Raw genomic sequence first — 21134 nt, 5'->3', positions numbered from 1 at the left:
TTCTTATTCATAAAATCAACCGACTGAAATTTTAAATATTTTTGTACCAATTTTAATGTTAAATCGCCTGAATAGTTCACATGACAAGCAATCAAGTTAAATTACCGTTATCAATATTAAAGGTTCTAAAAACCAGAAGCGTCAAATAGTTATCAAAAGTACCAGGATTATAATTTTATACGCCAGACGCGCGTTTCGTCTACATAAGACTCATCAGTGACGCTCAGATCAAAATAGTTAAAAAGCCAAATAAATACAAAGTTGAAGAGCATTGAGGATCCAAAATTCCAAAAAGTTGTGCCAAATACGGCTAAGGTAATCTACTCCTCGGGTAAGAAAATCCTTAGTATTTCGAAAAATTCAAAGTTTTGTAAACAGAAAATTTATAAAAATGACCATATAATTGATATTCATGTCAACACCGAAATGCTGACTACTGGGCTGGTGATACCCTCGGGGACGAAACGTCCACCAGCAGTGGCATCGACCCAGTGGTGTAAATAGTTATCAAAAGTACCAGGATTATAATTTTATACGCCAGACGCGCGTTTCGTCTACATAAGACTCATCAGTGACGCTCAGATCAAAATAGTTAAAAAGCCAAATAAATACAAAGTTGAAGAGCATTGAGGATCCAAAATTCCAAAAAGTTGTGCCAAATACGGCTAAGGTAATCTACTCCTGGGGTAAGAAAATCCTTAGTATTTCGAAAAATTCAAAGTTTTGTAAACAGAAAATTTATAAAAATGACCATATAATTGATATTCATGTCAACACCGAAATGCTGACTACTGGGCTGGTGATACCCTCGGGGACGAAACGTCCACCAGCAGTGGCATCGACCCAGTGGTGTAAATAGTTATCAAAAGTACCAGGATTATAATTTTATACGCCAGACGCGCGTTTCGTCTACATAAGACTCATCAGTGACGCTCAGATCAAAATAGTTAAAAAGCCAAATAAATACAAAGTTGAAGAGCATTGAGGATCCAAAATTCCAAAAAGTTGTGCCAAATACGGCTAAGGTAATCTACTCCTGGGGTAAGAAAATCCTTAGTATTTCGAAAAATTCAAAGTTTTGTAAACAGAAAATTTATAAAAATGACCATATAATTGATATTCATGTCAACACCGAAATGCTGACTACTGGGCTGGTGATACCCTCGGGGACGAAACGTCCACCAGCAGTGGCATCGACCCAGTGGTGTAAATAGTTATCAAAAGTACCAGGATTATAATTTTATACGCCAGACGCGCGTTTCGTCTACATAAGACTCATCAGTGACGCTCAGATCAAAATAGTTAAAAAGCCAAATAAATACAAAGTTGAAGAGCATTGAGGATCCAAAATTCCAAAAAGTTGTGCCAAATACGGCTAAGGTAATCTACTCCTGGGGTAAGAAAATCCTTAGTATTTCGAAAAATTCAAAGTTTTGTAAACAGAAAATTTATAAAAATGACCATATAATTGATATTCATGTCAACACCGAAATGCTGACTACTGGGCTGGTGATACCCTCGGGGACGAAACGTCCACCAGCAGTGGCATCGACCCAGTGGTGTAAATAGTTATCAAAAGTACCAGGATTATAATTTTATACGCCAGACGCGCGTTTCGTCTACATAAGACTCATCAGTGACGCTCAGATCAAAATAGTTAAAAAGCCAAATAAATACAAAGTTGAAGAGCATTGAGGATCCAAAATTCCAAAAAGTTGTGCCAAATACGGCTAAGGTAATCTACTCCTGGGGTAAGAAAATCCTTAGTATTTCGAAAAATTCAAAGTTTTGTAAACATAAAATTTATAAAAATGACCATATAATTGATATTCATGTCAACACCGAAATGCTGACTACTGGGCTGGTGATACCCTCGGGGACGAAACGTCCACCAGCAGTGGCATCGACCCAGTGGTGTAAATAGTTATCAAAAGTACCAGGATTATAATTTTATACGCCAGACGCGCGTTTCGTCTACATAAGACTCATCAGTGACGCTCAGATCAAAATAGTTAAAAAGCCAAAAAGTTAAAAAGAGATAAAAAGACAAATATTTCAATCCTCGTTAAAAAGAGATAAAAAGACAAATATTTCAAATAAACGAATATCGAAAAATCCATAAAGTGTTTTTATAGTGACTCGTTGTTTTCCTCTTCTTCTTTCTTATATACAGTATTACATCATACAGGCTACTGATAAACTACTATTGCATGGACGGCCTATTTACATAAATGAATCAATAAAAGTATAATAAGGAAATTCATTTGTTCAAGAAAATAGGGAATGAGGATTGCAATTGGTGCTAAACTTACACGTTTCAATAAAATCTTTTAGGAATAATTGTTGGTCCTAAATGCTCTGCAACTTCGTACTTTATTTGGCCTTTTTAAATTTTTTTATTCGAGTGTCACCGACGAGTCTTTTGAAGACGAAACGCGCGTCTGACGTTAATACAAAATGTCAACTCTGGTATCGTTGATGAGTTTATATACAGGATCAAGAATTCTTTTTTGAAACTCAATGTCATATAAATGTTATCTTATTTTTTTTTTTTTTATCAATGAAAATATACTATGTTTCACTTCTTGTTTAAACGGAGTTATTTTAATATTCGTAATATGAAATACGAGTCAAGAGTGATTTATTTGTGTCGTTCTGACAATGGGATAAACTATTGATTAAGACAAGCGGTTTACTTCCATTTACAACAACAATAATTATCTTAATTTGCTGGAATTTCTAATTTTCGATAAAAGCCAACGACAATTATTTAATTTTTTAAATTTCAACCTGTTTAATATCTTTGAATAAACAAATAGCTATTTGTGTTGTACATTTGTAATTAAGCATGCTTATTTGTTTTGTCATGTTTTAATTAGATAATCTCTTACCGCAAATGTTGTGCAAGTCTTTATTTACTAGCAAATAATCTTCACATATGAGCTTGAATTTTCCATCAAGCTTCTCAGTATTTAAAATAAAAGCAGATACAATCGATATTTGGTACGCCAGTCCAATCTTTACTTCAGAAACATGAGTATCAGCAGATATATTCATATCCTATAAATGAGAATCGGACTTTTATTTTTTTAATACAAACGTTTGAGTCAACCTTAAGAGCATATGACATATATTTTTAAATTTGATTTTTACCTTAGACTTCACGTTATTGAAGCATTGTAAATAAAGGCAACAGTAGTATACCGCTGTTCAAAACTCATAAATCCATGGACAAAAAACAAAATCGGGGTAACAAACTAAAATCAAGGGAAACGCATTAAATATAAGAGGAGAACAACGACATAACACCGAAACGTAACACACACAGAAACGGACCAAGCATCAGACAAACACCACGAGAATAACAAATATAACATGAAAACCAAATACTTGAATTTGGGATAGACAAGTTCCGTGCCACGTCTTATCTCAATATCTAAAAAATAAGAGAAAACACAAACGACTCAACGTTAAAATGCAACACACACAGAAACGAACAATAATATAACAATGGCTATCTTCCTGACTTGGTACAGGACTTTTAAAGGGGAATAAAAGTGGTGGGTTGAACCTGGTTTTGTGGCATGCCAAACCTCGCACTTTAATGGCAAAGTTACATATAACATTGAAATGACAACATAATATTACTGGATTACAATACAAATAAATAGGAGAACATATTAGACAAAGAAAAACATGATTAATAGATAACAAAAAGCATCAGGTTTAAAATTCAATACGCCAAAAACGCGCCTTGTCCACACAAGACTTACAAGTGACGCCCATATATAAAAGATCGAAAGTGAAAAAGTACAAAGTTGTACAGCACTGAAGATCAAAAGTTGAAAAGGTTTAGCTAAATACGGCATTGTTTTTATGCTCGGTATAAGAACATTCTTATTATATAGAACAATTCATGCTATTGCAAACAGTAAATTTTATCAAATAAATATGAAAGAGATACACATAAAGAAACTGAAGTATTAACTAATTACAGAAAACTAAACCCGAATACATAACGCCCAGATATAAAAGATCGAAAGTGAAAAAGTTACAAAGTTGTACAGCAATGAAGATCAAAAGTTGAAAAGGTTTTGCCAAATACGGCATTGTTTTTATGCCCGGGATAAGAACATCCTTATTATATAGAACAATTCATGCTATTGCAAACAGTAAATTTTAACAAATGAATATCAAAGAGATATACATAATGAAACTGAAGTATTAACTAATTACAGAAAACTAAACCCGAATACATAATGCTATTAAAGTTTAACACAGAATAGACACACCCGAATCAGTCCAGGCGTCAACGTAATTAAAAAAATGTTACGTCACATACGATGGCAAAAAGGCACAAACGTTATGCCACATTTGAATTTATGAAATTTAGAAACAGCATGACGTCACATATGAAAAACTATCAAAGTGAGATAGAATTAGGATTGATTTAAGATTATATTAGAACTAAATACTGATAATTCATTTAACTGTGATATATATATGTCCAGTTTGTTATGAATCCAACTTCAAACGTAAATAATCGTACAAAATTTAATATAATTAATAAAGGCGGTGATTAATTTTTCTATCCGTAACACCTAAATATAATAAAAAGACGTCAACACATTTGACAAAATCCAATGAGAATTACAAATATAACATTAAACATGTAAACTAAATACATGAATTTGGGATAAACAAGTACAGAAACACGTCTTATAGTAATGCGAATTCACATTCAGCAAAACAGTCACAATCGGGAATAAGTCACGTTTGGTAATTAAAAGATTAGACGACATAATGACAAACCACAATCTACCATGTGGTAAAAATGTCCTTAGCTAGTTTGGTTAAAGAGACATCATATGGATCCACCAATTCGTGATGGTGTCCATAAAATTTACGGAGTGTCAATTTTAATCTGTCCTCCTCACAACTTTGTTGGAGCAGTTTCTGCGTAAGGAGCACACTCCTGTATAAGAAGTCCGTATAGTGTGAACAAGCACGTGAAAAACGTATCAATTGTGATATGTAAACACCATACGAAGGGGCAGAGGGTATGTTACTGCTGAGAAATGGGAAATTGATAATTGGGAAGTTGAAATCGTCCCGTTTATCATAGATTTTCGTGTGAAGTCGTCCATTTACGTCAATATTGAGGAAAAGATCAAGATATGAAGCAGTCCTTCTAGTATCAGTAGTATCCTTAATTTCAAGTTCACTGGGATATATGAGATGTAAGTATTGGCTGAAGTATGGGTTGTTCAATGATAGAACATCATCAATATATCGGAAAGTAAAATTAAAGAATTTCGCAAGGTGCTTTTTCTTTTTGTCTTTTAGAAGGTTCTGAATAAATTCTGCTTCATACGAATACAAAAAAAAATCAGCCAGCAGGGGTGCACAATTAGTACACATTGGAATACCGACTGTCTGTTGAAATATAAATCCTCCGAACTCAACAAATATATTGTCGATCAAAAAGTCCGACATTTTGATAATATCATCTTCAGTATATTTTCTAGAAGATTCAGTGTGATTCTTCACAAAATATGAATTATTGTATCCCAAAACAAGAAATTTGTATCTACGATTCCCATTTTTATAGAAAAAGCTCTGTTTTATGAGATGGTGAAGTCGATCTTTCAACTGAGCATGGGGAATAGTAGTATATAGCGTAGAAAAATTAAAAGTTTTTATGTTGCTGCAAAATTGCAATAGTAGTGTATAGCGTAGAAAAATCAAAAGCTTTTATGTTGCTGCAAAATTGTAATAGTTTTTTTTTATTACCTAAAACGTTTAAAGCATAACAACCAACAGACTACCATTCATCCAATTAAATCTTTGAAATGTTAACAATGTCACTGGAAAGTCCTTGCGTGACGAATCTCTAACCTTTGTTATAAATGGATTGCATTATTTATATTTGAAAATTAAGGCGTATCATAACGACATTAGATCTAATTCTTCCTCGTCTTTATGAGTTTCTTTTCATACGGGTAAAGTTTAATACCCTCTTAGAATGTGTCGATATTAATCAAATATGCAAAAGTCATTATTGCTTCTGTGGAGACAAATAAATATATTAAACATTTTTTTAAACATTAAAACTTAAAGGTCTAAACTTTCTTATGCAACGTTTACAATTTACAAATCTCATTTTTTGACTCCACCTTTTGTATCAATATATAAATAGAAAGCCCTTCGAGTATTTTATTCTACAATCGACCTTCCTACTATACAAATATAGATAAACATAGAGTACGTATATAGCCTTGTATCCCGCTTCTGAACCAACTGTCATATTCAAATCACTGTTTTTTAATAGTTCAATTTGAGGTCCTCGTTGCGATCCAGATCAACTTTAGGTCATACGATTTCATTCAAAACAATTTCAACGGTTGTAAAATTTTAAAATCCATACGTTTAAGCATAAAATATTGATATGTCCTTGCATTAAAGTACGAATATTTTGACCTCACAAAATTCCAGAATGTTCTACTTTTTGAATTTAAACTTTATCATTTTAATAATAATAATAATAATATTTTATTCAATAAAATATCAAGCATATTTATAATTACAATACACAGTATATACGATACACAAAGACAATACTAACACATATATGGTAAAATATATTGGCATTTTATGAGTGCAGTATCCTTAAGTGTATGAAACAATTTGCTGATTTTATCAGAGATAACCCATGAAAGCTCTAAAGCTTGTTTCCAATGGGGTCCCTTCATGTGAACGACTTATAGTGTTCGGCATACAAAAAAAGATAACACACAAATTAATATGACATAAAAATTCATATAAAAAGTAATTTATATAAAAATATGATTAATAATATAAAACTGAGTCTGATGAAGCCGCACTATAACTTTTCGTTAAGTGCTCTTTGACGCTAATTTTGAATTCCTTTATTTTCTTTATTTTTTTAACCTTAATTGGCAACATATTACAATCTTTTATGCCATTAAAATAAAATGTGTCTTTTTGTTGACTCTTTACTGGAGGAACCCAGAAGTTATATTTACTATTTCGTGTGAAATGATGATGATGTAAATGTCTCACCTTTGTAAAATTTGAATACATATAATAAAGGACAATGGTGGTAATAAATAGTATGTACATGGTTTTATATCAATTGTTTAACACGATTTTCAATATTAACATAACCAATACTATTCAATACATTATGGTCAACTTTTGATCTTTATCCAGTGTATAAATCTAACACATTTGTTTTGTAATACTTGTAACTTATCTTTATATTTTTTGCTGACACCAGCATGCCATGCAGAACAGGCATAGTCAAAATGACATTGAATTAAAGCTGTTACTAAAGTCTTTCTTGATTGTTCTGATAAACATTTTGCCTGCCTGTATAGGAAATTCAATCTTGAATTTATCTTTTGAATAATATTATTTAAAAAATTTCTCCAGAAATAGAATTATCTATATTTAGGCCTAAATGTTTCACACAATTTTGCGAGGAAATTGTGTGATTATTACAAGTAACATCAAAGTTACGAATTTTAGATAATTTACGTTTTGACCCAAACAGAATAGTTTCTGTTTTCCCCAAATGAAGTGATAATTTATTATCAATCAGCCATTTGCTACAAGATTCAAGTTCCTTACCCAGTTTCTCCGATATAACTTCTGGGTTCTTATGAGAGTATAGTATGGTACTAAGTTCAGCATTGCGTTATCCAGAAATAAAATGGATATATAAGTGAATACTGAAACTGTACTAATTGATCAGACAAAGTGCATTTACCATAAGAATAAACCGTTTAAACTGTTGTGACGATAGTAATGTGTTTCTGTACAGTTTTATATATTAGACGTCGGGAAAGAGTGCAGTTTCATTGGGTTTGGTTTTAACGTCGTCGCTTCAAATTCATAAGATTTTATTTTCTCCAAATTCTTTCATCTGTAACAGTTTTAAAAGTTGAAGTATTTGAACAAACCACTGTGCATTGTTTGGAAATAAACTTTTTTTTTTTAACTCGGCTCGAATAAAGATAAAAGTACCCGGTAAAGCTTTGCGTTCTGTCAATATTCTTATTATATAGAACAATTCATGCTATTGCAAACAGTAAATTTTAACAAATGAATATCAAAGAGATATACATAATGAAACTGAAGTATTAACTAATTACAGAAAACTAAACCCGAATACCTAAATGCTATTAAAGTTTAACACAGAATAGACACACCCGAATCAGTCCAGGCGTCAACGTAATTAAAAAAATGTTACGTCACATACGATGGCAAAAAGGCACAAACGTTATGCCACATTTGAATTTATGAAATTTAGAAACAGCATGACGTCACATATGAAAAACTATCAAAGTGAGATAGAATTAGGATTGATTTAAGATTATATTAGAACTAAATACTGATAATTCATTTAAACAAAATGCATATTGCAATACTTATTAATAGCAATTAACTGTGATATATTAAAATTTATTGTAAAATTTGAATACATATAATAAAGGACAATGGTGGTAATAAATAGTATGTACATGGTTTTATATCAATTGTTTAACACGATTTTCAATATTAACATAACCAATACTATTCATGGTCAACTTTTGATCTTTATCCAGTGTATAAATCTAACACATTTGTTTTGTAATACTTGTAACTTATCTTTATATTTTTTGCTGACACCAGCATGCCATGCAGAACAGGCATAGTCAAAATGACATTGAATTAAAGCTGTTACTAAAGTCTTTCTTGATTGTTCTGATAAACATTTTGCCTGCCTGTATAGGAAATTCAATCTTGAATTTATCTTTTGAATAATATTATTTAAAACATTTCTCCAGAAATAGAATTATCTATATTTAGGCCTAAATGTTTCACACAATTTTGCGAGGAAATTGTGTGATTATTACAAGTAACATCAAAGTTACGAATTTTAGATAATTTACGTTTTGACCCAAACAGAATAGTTTCTGTTTTCCCCAAATGAAGTGATAATTTATTTTCAATCAGCCATTTGCTACAAGATTCAAGTTCCTTACCCAGTTTCTCCGATATAACTTCTGGGTTCTTATGAGAGTATAGTATGGTACTAAGTTCAGCATTGCGTTATCCAGAAACAAAATGGATATATAAGTGAATACTGAAACTGTGCTAATTGATCAGACAAAGTGCATTTACCATAAGAATAAACCGTTTAAACTGTTGTGACGATAGTAATGTGTTTCTGTACAGTTTTATATATTAGACGTCGGGAAAGACTGCAAAGACTGCAGTTTCATTGGGTTTGGTTTTAACGTCGTCGCTTCAAATTCATAAGATTTTATTTTCTCCAAATTCTTTCATCTGTAACAGTTTTAAAAGTTGAAGTATTTGAACAAACCACTGTGCATTGTTTGGAAATAAACTTTTTTTTTAACTCGGCTCGAATAAAGATAAAAGTACCCGGTAAAGCTTTGCGTTCTGTCAATATTCCTTACCGTGAAAACTGTTTTGCATTCTGGAAACGGATAAACCTTTCCTACACTAACTTGTACTGCAATTTCACCAGTAGTAATGTTACAATGAAGATTAACTGTTATGTTTCTTGGCTCAACTGTTATAAAAGAGCAGATATTATGATTTAATATATAAATTTCGTGTGCATAAACAAAAATAAATTAGTTCAATAAAGTGCCTACATTAATACTTCTGAACCTACTTCTGATTTTGTTTTTATTCCAAGAATTGAATGGATCCAGCTGAATATCTCAGTAGAACATTTAAAACCGGTTTACGTGTTTTTCGCAGACTGCTATATCTTTGGGGGAAAAGGAGAGACTGACTTTGATTAAAAACATATTTGAAACCTCCCCAAAAAACGTGATTCTGAAATAAAGTATAAAATGGAACAAAATCAAAATGCTGTTTTTATGCACGACTTTAATATATCTTTCAATGTTCTTTATAGTAAGATAATGGTATATCCTATCAATGGTCATTGCATAGTTAGGCAGACATGTCAGGTGTCATCTGCAAAACAAAATTAACATCGTTTTGTGTTGTTGGTTTTTTTTTTTATTTCATTCATCCGAAAATATATATTTCATGTATAAATCAAAGTTTAATATCTGACTACATGCACAATGTTGACGTTCGTGTAAATTCATATAGCTTAAATTTACATTGTTTACTCACTTTTGTAAGATATTTCCTCAATTGTTAAGTTCTTAGAATATGATAAAAATTCATAAAAGCAAGAGTAATTTACATTCATGTCGTCCTCGGTGAAGTCCTTGATTTCAAGATCAAAACCATTTTTCTTAACGACTTCTTGATATTTTGAGCTATTTGCCGACGATCCATTGAACATTAGCAATTTCTGAGACTTTCCACCTTTCCATTTCCTTGTTTTTTCACAGCATTGCATGGACGCGGGTACTTTACAAGATAATGTGACATTGGAGTGAAATACAACTGGTAATTTGGTGATTTTCCAGTGCACTGAAAATAGTTCACAATATGATTTAATATATAATACAATAAAATTCTTCAAGGTATACCCAGTTCTTCATTATTGTACAAATAAAATTTTATATCTCGTCCTTTTAATTTACTTCAATGGTGTCACACAAACGCGGAAGTTGTCTGTTTTCATGTTAGGTAATATTTCCTAATTCAGGCAGTAAATATGCATCCGTTTTCTTTTTCTTAATTAAAGCAATTACAAAAAAAAAGGTAACTTCAACTTGAAAACTTCAAAGAAATATTTAACAAACAATCAGATCTTTAGAGGATATATACTCTATAAGCGATTCAGATTTTCTAAATATACAAGTGAACCTAAACTCTCTCAGCAAGAATAAGTCATACATTGATAGTGACCGGTGTCCCTCATAAGACTCTGATATAAGAGTTGCAGATAGTTATATCCATACTGAAATCTTTGATTACCACGATTATTATTATTTTTCATTTTAATTTTCTTACATGTATATAATTAGTAGATGATGATCACTTTGAGCGTTGACTTTTCGGTTGTTTCGATATGCGTGTTTTATGTCCGTAATAGTATATAATTTATCAACTTTTACAGCAGGGATATTGATAAAAAAATTGGTCAAAACTTTTGCTTAGAATTATCGCATATACATTTAGAGGTATTACTTTCTATCCCACTGCGCAGAATGTCATGCATGGATTACTAGAAATTTCTTGTCGTAAAAAAAAAAATTACACTTAGTGTTTTCATCGATTAAAATTTTTACCGGGTAATCAGTTTCCTTTTCGTCTTTACAAGACAAGGTCAAATCGATACCACGTTCGTCGATTTCCCGTTTGTTATAAAAGTTACGGAAGAAAATAGGTTGTTTTTTTTTCTCAAAAAATCCGGGTCATTTAAATAAAACTTTAAAAATTTAAATTCAGTCGTGCGTTTGAAAGTAATATTATTTAAACGTCGTTTTCAACAAAATCAGATCTCGATTTTATCAATTATAAAACGGGTCGAATATATATATTACCGCAAAACACGTCAAATGAGTTTTAGGCCACACCAGTTTATTTCCTTGTTCGACGGACTCGCCTGCACGCATATTTTTCAAAACGTAAAACATTTTTTTTTTTATATTCCCGCTTCCCGCATCCGGAAATGTATTCGTGTCTTTTTCCCGCCTCATTTTTTTTATAAACATTAAAAAGCGATCGCAAGAGCGTTTGTCAACGTCAAATGCGACCCTTTAAACTGTTTCATGCATTAACACAGATTTATTATCAAAGTCAACAAAAAATGCCGTCGGATGTTCGCTATTAGAAATTTGAGTATGCAGAAGGAGAAGTGTTGCCTTCAACTGCAATATCGTTTGCCGGCGGAACAAAACTATCCATACCCGCTGCATGTGTATGCACATGTCCTGAGTCAAAACCCTGTTGTTCAGTATTTGTTGTTTATTGGCGTAGTTCATGGTATATATAGTAGGTCGTTGGTTTTTCTGTTTGAATTGTTTAACATTTGAGGTCCTTTATAGCTTGTTGTTTAGTGTGGGCCAAAGCCCCATGTTGAACAGTATAACACAAAAAACTAGAATGTACACACATTTACGAACAGCTCTTATCCCCCTCGCCCCCCTAAAAAAAGAAGATATGGCCGTGTTGCTATGTATAGGTCATGTCCTGGGCTGGGAAAGAGCAAACATATCAATCACATGGCAATTCAATGGAGATCAACTAAAGCAGTTGAAATAATTATTCAAGTATTCAGTGATGAATGATGCCTCAGAAACTAATATTAAGAGAACAAAAATATGACATCAAAAGGGGAAGGGGGTATGTTATTTTTCTAGAAAAATATCCTGATCCCCAATTTGATGGGAAACAAATTCTGAATCCAGATTTTTCCCTTACCTTATATTGTTATATATTGAAAAATATAATTTGATTGAAGAAAGCATTGGAAAATTTAATAAAATTGACCGCGCTTTGCATGAAAAAAAAATCAGTCTCAGACAAAAAACCATACCCCCCCCCCCCCCCCCAAAAAAAAAAAAAACCCACATTAAAGTGAAATGGTTGTCTAGTACAAGAGGTCATAAATGATGTGCTTCAATAAAAAGTAGGCATTACATGTCTTGGTGAACAGGGGGAAAAAGCACTTGGCAGTTGATAAAGTAAAGAAATGTCAAAACACAAGTGGTAAATCATTTTTTATACCATCTTGTTTTGATTAATATTGTCAGAACCTATGATTTAATGTTTACAAACAAAAAATTTAATCGCTCGCCTTTAATTTTCCAGCTTCGCATCAAAAATTTGTAAATTTATTTTATTTTTATTAAAATTTTCAAATCGCTTGCTCGCCCTAATTTTTTTTTTTTGGGAAAAATCCGTAGAAAAAGAAATTAAATTGGTGTGGCCTTACCTAGACATATCATTTATAATGTTGTTCGTTAATTTGTTCGTCCTACGTTAAGTAAACGAAATACACGGCCTGGTCATGGTTCCAAACTTGTGCCAATAAGAATCTTATCACTTTCGAAAATGCTATCTAGTTAGCTTTAGTCATGTTTATATCGAAATCTAGTTTTTTCAGACATTGATTTATATTTTGTTGGCAAATATACATTTAAATAAATGGGGAATGTGTCCATTGGGACACGGATGATGCTCCGCTTGCATACAACGTTATAAAGGGACATAACTCAAGAACTGTAAAAGTGACACTACCAGAAGTTGTACTTGGTCTTAGTTTTGTGGTCATAAATATTGTGTATACGTTTTATAACATTTAGTTGAGGCAAACTTATAAATAAGTTAGAGAACGGAAACGAAATAATCAGCAACTTTTCCATTTGTAAAGAGACAAAACTCTACAATGGTAAAAGTGAAGCCCCCAAAATTCAATCTTGATTTGTGTTTTGTAGTAATAAGCATTGTGTATAAGTTTCATGACATTGGGTTTAGGCAAACTAAAGTTAGAGAACGGAAACGAAAAATTCAGCATTTTTTCCATTTGTAAAGGGGCATAACTCTAGAACGGTATAAAGTGATGTTACTAAAATTTAAACTTGATCTGTGTTTTGTGGTAATAAGCATTGTGTATAAGTTTCATGACATTTGGTTAAGGCAAACTAATGTTAGAGAACGGAAACGAAAAATTCAGCATTTTTTCCATTTGTAAAGGGGCATAACTCTAGAACGGTATAAAGTGATGTTACTAAAATTTAAACTTGATCTGTGTTTTGTGGTAATAAGCATTGTGTATAAGTTTCATAACATTTAGTTGGAGGCAAACTAAAGTTAAAGAACGGAAACCAATTTTGGAAGTACGTACAGACGGACAAGGGTAAAATTTGATGCCTACTCCGCTACGCCGGGGGCATTAAAAAGTTAAAATTTGGAAATCAATCTAGTCAACATATTGATCTTTGATTTCGTTATCCTCATATGAGATTTAAAACCAATGCGTATTTAGTTCCACTTCTGAAAGATTTTGCATTTGACTTTTTCAACCAATCTGAATTCGACTTATCGAATCTGGACAATGTACGTGGAACAAAATCTTAAATGTGTTTTTTTGAAATTCGAAATGGTATCCAAATTAATTAGGGTTCGGTACAAATGTAAACATCTTTTACTTTTTACTGTACACTCAAGCGGTGCTTTCCCTTATTAAATGTGAATAAAGCATTTTTAAAAGCGTCTGGGCGAGGTGGCAAACTAGGTATCGTTTGAAATAGGACCTGCAAAGCGTCTATGCATTAACCAAATAACTATCTAGAACTATAGATATACTAGAACAGAGGAGATTAAAAGGGGGTGCCTTACCCCCCCTATTTTTAACCACCTCTGTTCTAGTAGATAAATACCGTCCTCCATTAGCTACGTTGGTGAAGTACTTCTAAAGCTCAGCTGGTAGAACTGTGGCTTACTGTACTATTTTTGTGAACTGTCAGAGGGGGTGGGGGATTTTTTTTATTTTGTATGGGACTTTTTTTAATTTGTATGTAGAACGAGATAAAAAAAAGTTTTAGGTCGTAGGCTGGTAAGCAGTATATGTATACTGACTATAATATTCCAATGCTGTAGGGGATACATATACCAAAAACCATCTTGGTCTATCATTAGTGAACATAATTGGTGTTTTTACTGCTCATTTTACTGGACGCCTTATCAACCTTCATATGACGGAAATGTTGTATGTACTTTTTAATAATCTTCTAATCTAGGTTTTTTGTGGGAGGGTTAATATCATTATTTTAACAAGAGTGCACACGCTGAAATGTCTTGTCGATGATTGAATTTATGTTTAAGTCTATAATATAAAGGTTTTTCTTCAAGTATCACATAAATTTAACAGTCTCATTAATACATGAAAATAAAATCAAGGTCAGATTATTCATGCCAGACAGACATGCTCATCTTATAATCATGACATACACCAAATAGTGGTCCTATTGCTTATAGTACCTGGAAAACAGACCAAAACTGAACATTCACCAATCAACCATAACTATTGACCAATGAACAATGAAAATCAGGTCAGTCATGTAAACCCTGCAAGACAGACTTGTACACCTTACAAGCGTTCTATTATACACTAAATATAATTGGCCTATAGCTTATAATATCTGAAAAATAGACCAAACTACAAAAGCTGAACATTGTCAAATGAACTATGAAATTGAGGTAAAGGTCAGATGAAACCAGCCAGACGGGCATGGTCACCTAATAATCGTTCCATACACTAAACATAATTGACCTATAGCTTATAATATCTGAAAAATAGACCAAACCACAAAAACCAAACATTGTCAAATGAACTATGAAATTGAGGTAAAGGTCAGATGAAACCTGCGCGTCGGACATATACTAACACTTTACCATCATTCCATACACCAAATATAGTTAGTATCTAAGGTACGGACTTGACCATGTAACTTTAACCTTTATCACTGATCCATGAAATGAGGTCGCGGTCAGTCGATCCATACTTGACGGACATATAGACGCTGCAAAGAACCCATGTACCAAACACAGTTATCCTATTACTTATGATAAGTGAGAATTTCATTTGACAAAAATTTCAAGCAGTCACATAACTTATCTGTAAAGAAGGTATCAAGCATCCAGGTCTCTATCCTCTGAAATATAAAGCTTAGTTACAAATAGATTACATAGTCGACGCCGCTGCCGCTGGATTGTAATATCCATGGCTCGCATTCTGAGACTTTTGTCGCAGGCGAGATAAACTATGATAAAATATTTCTATTTCACTTGTCTTTCGTTTCTATTCGTCAATTGAAACAATGGACTTATTTTGGGGTCAAATATAGCCTTTACTGGATTAACTCCTTTTCAAAAAAGTATTAAGTATATGAATAGATCCTTCAATATTCAAATTGAAGGAGGAATATTTGATTTTGACCATCGTCATGACCATGGATCCAACTGCCGATGGTACGAGCTAATCATATATATGTAAACTATTTTACAGCAATCTTTTTTTATGATTAAAAGGACAGATAATGTACAAAAAAAATGTTTATGTCATTCAGAGCATCCCAACAACAATAATAACCAAAATAAATCTAGGGGCAACATACTGTCCAACAAAAGAGAGTGTTTATATAATATGCCATGTTTTTAATTGTCCGGAGTCTTATAGTGTTACTGTGAATGCAGAAAAATTTGCACTCGATTTTTTTTTTTTTTTTTTGTCACGAAGATTGCGACGAGATAGTAATAATAATAAAAAGCTCTGTAAGACGCAGCTTGAAACCCATATATTCCGTTTTGTTGAAATCAAACAAAGTTTAATGTTGGACCCCAATTTAGACCAACTTGATATTGGACAATTTAAAAACGGGGCCAAAACCCCAAAATCTAGTTACACGGTTAGATTCAGCATATAAAAAGAACCCAAAAAATCAAGAAATACACCCCATTGAAATTGGTCAATAAATAAGCAATTTATACAAATTATTAGAAAAGTATTGCTGTTGGCCCCTTTTCTTAAATATGTAGGCGTCGATAACACCCAAACTTAATCCCAACCTTCTGTTTTTGGTATGGAACCTTGTGGTACAATTCCATAGAGATCCAACGACTTATATTCTTAAGTTATAATGCGGAAACCAGAATATTAATGTCTTAGGTCCCTTCTTGGTCCCTAATTCCTAAATGATGTGGGTGATAACCTCCAGAACCTTCCTTTTTCGGGTATAGAACCTTGAGAAACAATGTCATAAAAATCCATACACTTGCACACAAGTTATTGTCAGGAAACCAATGTCTTCGAATGACGACGTCAAAGGAAAATTGTAGTTCGTATAAAAATGCATATAAGATTATTAAAGCATTATTGGTACATGTTATGCAGCATTTCAACTTTTGAAATCGTTTTTCCATCTGTTTTATTATAAAATGGTGGAATTCTGTTCATTACATGTTTAACTCACTACAAACCAGTAAAAGTCTGAAATGACCTATATCTGTCCTCGACTGTACTGATTTTTACTCGACCAGTCTGAATTGGTCTGAAATTTACTTGATAATACTCGACTGTAGTCTGAACCATACTTAACAGTCTGAACTTGTACTCGACCTTTACTCGAGTACTTAACCATTTTATACGCGTCTGAACCATGCTCGACCTAGACTGAACCATGCTCGACCTAGACTGAACCATACTCGACCTAGTCTGAACCATACTCGACCAAGTCTTAACCAACCTAGACATATTTTTTGTATCTATCTATTGTATTTCATCAATTAAGAAACTGTTTTTAACAACAGCTATTTCTCCTGGCTAGAAATTTGAACAACAATTTTAAATTAAAAATGTATTCAATAAACTCATCATAGATACAAGGACTAAAATGTGTATATACGCCTGACGCGCGTTTCGTCTACAAAAGACTCATCAGTAACGCTCTAATCCAAAAAAGTTAAAAAGGCCAAATAAAGTACGAAGTTGAAGAGCTTTGAGGACCAATATTCCTAAAAGTGTTGCCAAATACAGCTAAGGTAATCTATGCCTGAGGTAGAAAAGCCTTAGTATTTTAAAAAATTCAAAATTTTGTAAACATTAAATTTATAAATATAACCATATCAATGACAATTCATGTCAGCACAAAAAGTGCTGACTACTGGGCTTGTGATACCCTCGGGGAAATAAATCTCCACCAGCAGTGGCATCGACCTAGTAGTCGTAAATAAACTCATCATAGATAAACGGACTAAAATTTGTATATACGCCAGACGCGCGTTTCGTCTACAAAAGACTCATAAGTGACGCTCTAATCCAAAAAAAAGTTAAAAAGGCCAAATAAAGTACGAAGTTGAAGAGCTTTGAGGACCAAAATTCCTAAAAGTGTTGCCAAATACAGCTAAGGTAATATATGCCTGAGGTAGAAAAGCCTTAGTATTTCAAAAAATTCTAAATTTTGTAAACAGTAAATTTATAAATTGAATAGCATTGAAACCAAATTTCACAATCATCATTATTTAACTTCATATTCATCAACACATACATACATATATCACCTTTAAAATAAAAATAAAAATAAAACAAGCCGATCAAATAATCTCAAATTTCTTTTGATATATATTATAATATAATATATCCCAAACTATAATAATAGATATATTTCTAATATAAGGTTAACCAATTTCAGTGATTTTGTTGGCTGTTGTTACCACATTAAAAAGATAAATATATAACTATTGTGTGTAACCATGAAACCTATGTAGTTTTATTAAGGAATTCAGGAAAAATAAGTTAAAAAAAAACACATGCCAAACAAGAAGCACCTTAATAAGGTTTCATTACGCTCAGTATAGGTGTGGTTTTTAGGTTAAAAAAAAATCTATTTTTAACAAAAGTCTAAAACTTTAAAATTAATATAATTTAATTATTATATAAGATAGTTTGATTTAACTATCTCTATTTGATAAATCTGAGAATCATGTAAGGGTGTAAACATCTGTTTTTATATGTATTTTCATTTTATTGTGGCTGTTGTCATGCCAGTTAAAAAGAAATTTATTTTAAAAGTTAAAATTGAAAAAAGGGAGAGGTTATTTGTATCATTGTTCATTGTTCAGACCTTTGGTCGAGTATGGTTTAGACTGAAAAAATAGGTCGAGTACAGGTCAAGAATGGGTTAAGACTGTTTCAGACTGGTCGAGTAATAGTTCAGACTATTTTCAACGGCAAATAAAAGGGTCAAGTACAAATCAGTACAGTCGAGTATGGTTAAGACTGGGGTCGAGTAATGTCGAGTAAAATTAAGACCAAATCAGACTGGTCGAGTAAAAATCAGTACAGTCGAGTACAGATATAGGCCATTTCAGACTTTTACTGGTTTGTAGTGACTGTTAAAGGGTATTTTAAGATTTTAGACTCGCCTTTACGATGTTGAAAAGTGATACGTTGTATTAGCATTGGCACATCTCATTCAAATGGAGATTATTTGGCTAGCCCCCTCAGTCAAGGTTGAATTTAAAACTTTTGTTAGTGTCACTGTGTAATAGTTTGTGATTTAAGTTAGTTTAAGGGAGTCAACTATTTGTAGGTCGAAGATATTTGGTATGGAGATATTTCATACAGCATTGGCCAACTCATTTTGATGGATATCATTTGGCTCCGCCTCCTCCGTAGTGGTCTATTATTTTTGATAATAAATGATGATGCTGGAAGTGATTAACGAACTTAACTGGCTTTTCAGCCCTCGCACGGTCGGCTCGGTGCCCGAAGGCGTTTGATGAGCTTTTAAATATTTCTGCGGTGGGTCAGGAACAGGTGTGGACGCCATACGCCATAAGTAGGCCGCCATCTTGGTTTTGATAAGTTGTTTTTATTTCTTTTTACTATTTTGATGTTTCTTTACTTCACAACGGCTGCTTTCATGGCCAGATTGGTCAGCTTGGCAGCCTGCTAACCTCGACGATGGAGTACTGGTAGATCAGTCTCGGACGTAGTATTAAAGATGACAGGAAGCATTATCAGGACCAATGTCGTGAGACAGTGAAATGATGGTCGATTATTCAACACCTCAGATACAGCCCTCGGACGTCAGCTGGTATAACACTCCCCCCATCCATAATGGGTTTTGAAGTTTATGCTGACGCGGGTGACGCGGATAATGCCTCACGTATTCTGACTCTGTACAGCGTTGCATTGGTTTAGTAAGTCGTTGATCTATCCATCAGTAAACCCTCATCGAAGATAGCTGGTAAAGGAGAGCTAACCCAGCACGTCCGTTCAGCTGTAATGACTGAGACGTGACTGGTAATCATCTTGATAAAAGACACACGCGAGAGATTAATAAGGATTGTGTCGTCACGTGATGCTCGGTTATATACGTCTGGAATTTTAATATCTGTTGCACAGATCACACATGTATAATCATGATAATCTCATCAGCTTAATAACTGTGTTTTTATGGGTCAACACTTTTTTGACTATTACTCTTTCTGTGGAGTCTTGATAATGTGTCAACATATCCTACATTTTGTAACTGTACGCATTCAATCTGTTCTGTTTTTCCTACATGCCTACCAAAGCATGCTGAATGCTGTAAAATGCATGGAAATATAAAACATATTAATCTATTTTAAATCAAATCTCCACACTAACTCATTTTTTTTATGCTTGGCCGTCACGCTCCCACGCAGCTTCCAAGCCTAAAAAAATGAGTGAGTGTGGAGATTTAATTTTAATTAGATTGAAAACTTATATCTGTATTTGGATTTTATTTCATTATTATTTTATTCTGTATTTATTTGCAAAATTCTGAAATCAGAATCATTTACTTCCACAGAAAACAATTTGGTGCGCCCTTTCTGTAAAATATGTTTCGCCACTTTGTACGTACATTCGGAAGTTTAAACGATTTCACAAATGAAAAACAAAGAGTTTTTGTTTCTGCCATCCGACATTGATAATGTTTTAACTTCATGCACATTTGTATTCTAGTATACTTCCCATCAAAATCTAATGAAATAACTCACATTGGTTTAAATTGTCTAGGTCATTGATACAGCTGAAAAATCGTAAACCCCATATCAAAATGAAGAACTCCTTGGCTATCATTCCAAACTTGTTTTCAATTGGTCAAGTTGGATGAATCAACATCATCTAGAAACCATTCTTAAAAACAAATGTAAATCATTTAATTTTGTAAGTAAAACAATAAAATTAAAGAATAATCGAGCGACACAGAACACGGAAGACATTTTGAGGTCAAAATATGGTCTTCAACAATGTAGCAGTACATACTAAATAGGTAACAATGAGCTAATATTTGAAAATTATTTTATCATTAATGAAAGTGAATAGTGAATTAATAATTCGTTGATAGCAGCCAGTTTGGTTCAATTCTACGTAGCCCCGCTAGGGACATGCAAATAAAAAAAAATATTGTGCGCACAAAATAATATATTGTGCGCACAACTTAAATATATTGTGCGCACAACTTAAACATATGGTACGCACATTATAATATACTGTGCAAACTTAAATAATATGTTGTGCTCCCAAAATTAGGAAAACAGTTTTCACTTGACCATGACCTCATTTTACGTGTAAAGTGTTCCTGGTTTAGACAAAATCTTAAAATCTTAATAGTTCTTCTATATTTGGTTGT

At 32.7% G+C, this 21134-nt stretch overlaps 1 protein-coding gene across 2 annotated transcripts in view; it reads right to left on the bottom strand.

Annotated features, from left to right (window-relative positions):
• LOC134686061 (uncharacterized) overlaps positions 1 to 21134 on the bottom strand; it is a 40954-nt gene that overhangs the window by 1812 nt on the left and 18008 nt on the right. For both annotated transcript variants that reach the window (XM_063545753.1, XM_063545752.1), the window contains exons 2-5: positions 20500 to 20638; positions 10186 to 10491; positions 9489 to 9604; positions 2892 to 3060 (exon numbers count right to left, since the gene is read on the bottom strand). In XM_063545753.1, the coding sequence (XP_063401823.1) occupies positions 2892 to 3060; positions 9489 to 9604; positions 10186 to 10491; positions 20500 to 20581 (673 nt within the window). In that variant the 5' untranslated portion in view covers positions 20582 to 20638. The remainder of the gene's footprint in view (positions 1 to 2891; positions 3061 to 9488; positions 9605 to 10185; positions 10492 to 20499; positions 20639 to 21134) is intronic.

Source organism: Mytilus trossulus, chromosome 10, assembly GCF_036588685.1.
Source record: "Mytilus trossulus isolate FHL-02 chromosome 10, PNRI_Mtr1.1.1.hap1, whole genome shotgun sequence".
NCBI classification, from domain to species: domain Eukaryota; kingdom Metazoa; phylum Mollusca; class Bivalvia; order Mytilida; family Mytilidae; genus Mytilus; species Mytilus trossulus.
This window is presented reverse-complemented; position numbering and strand designations above follow the sequence as displayed.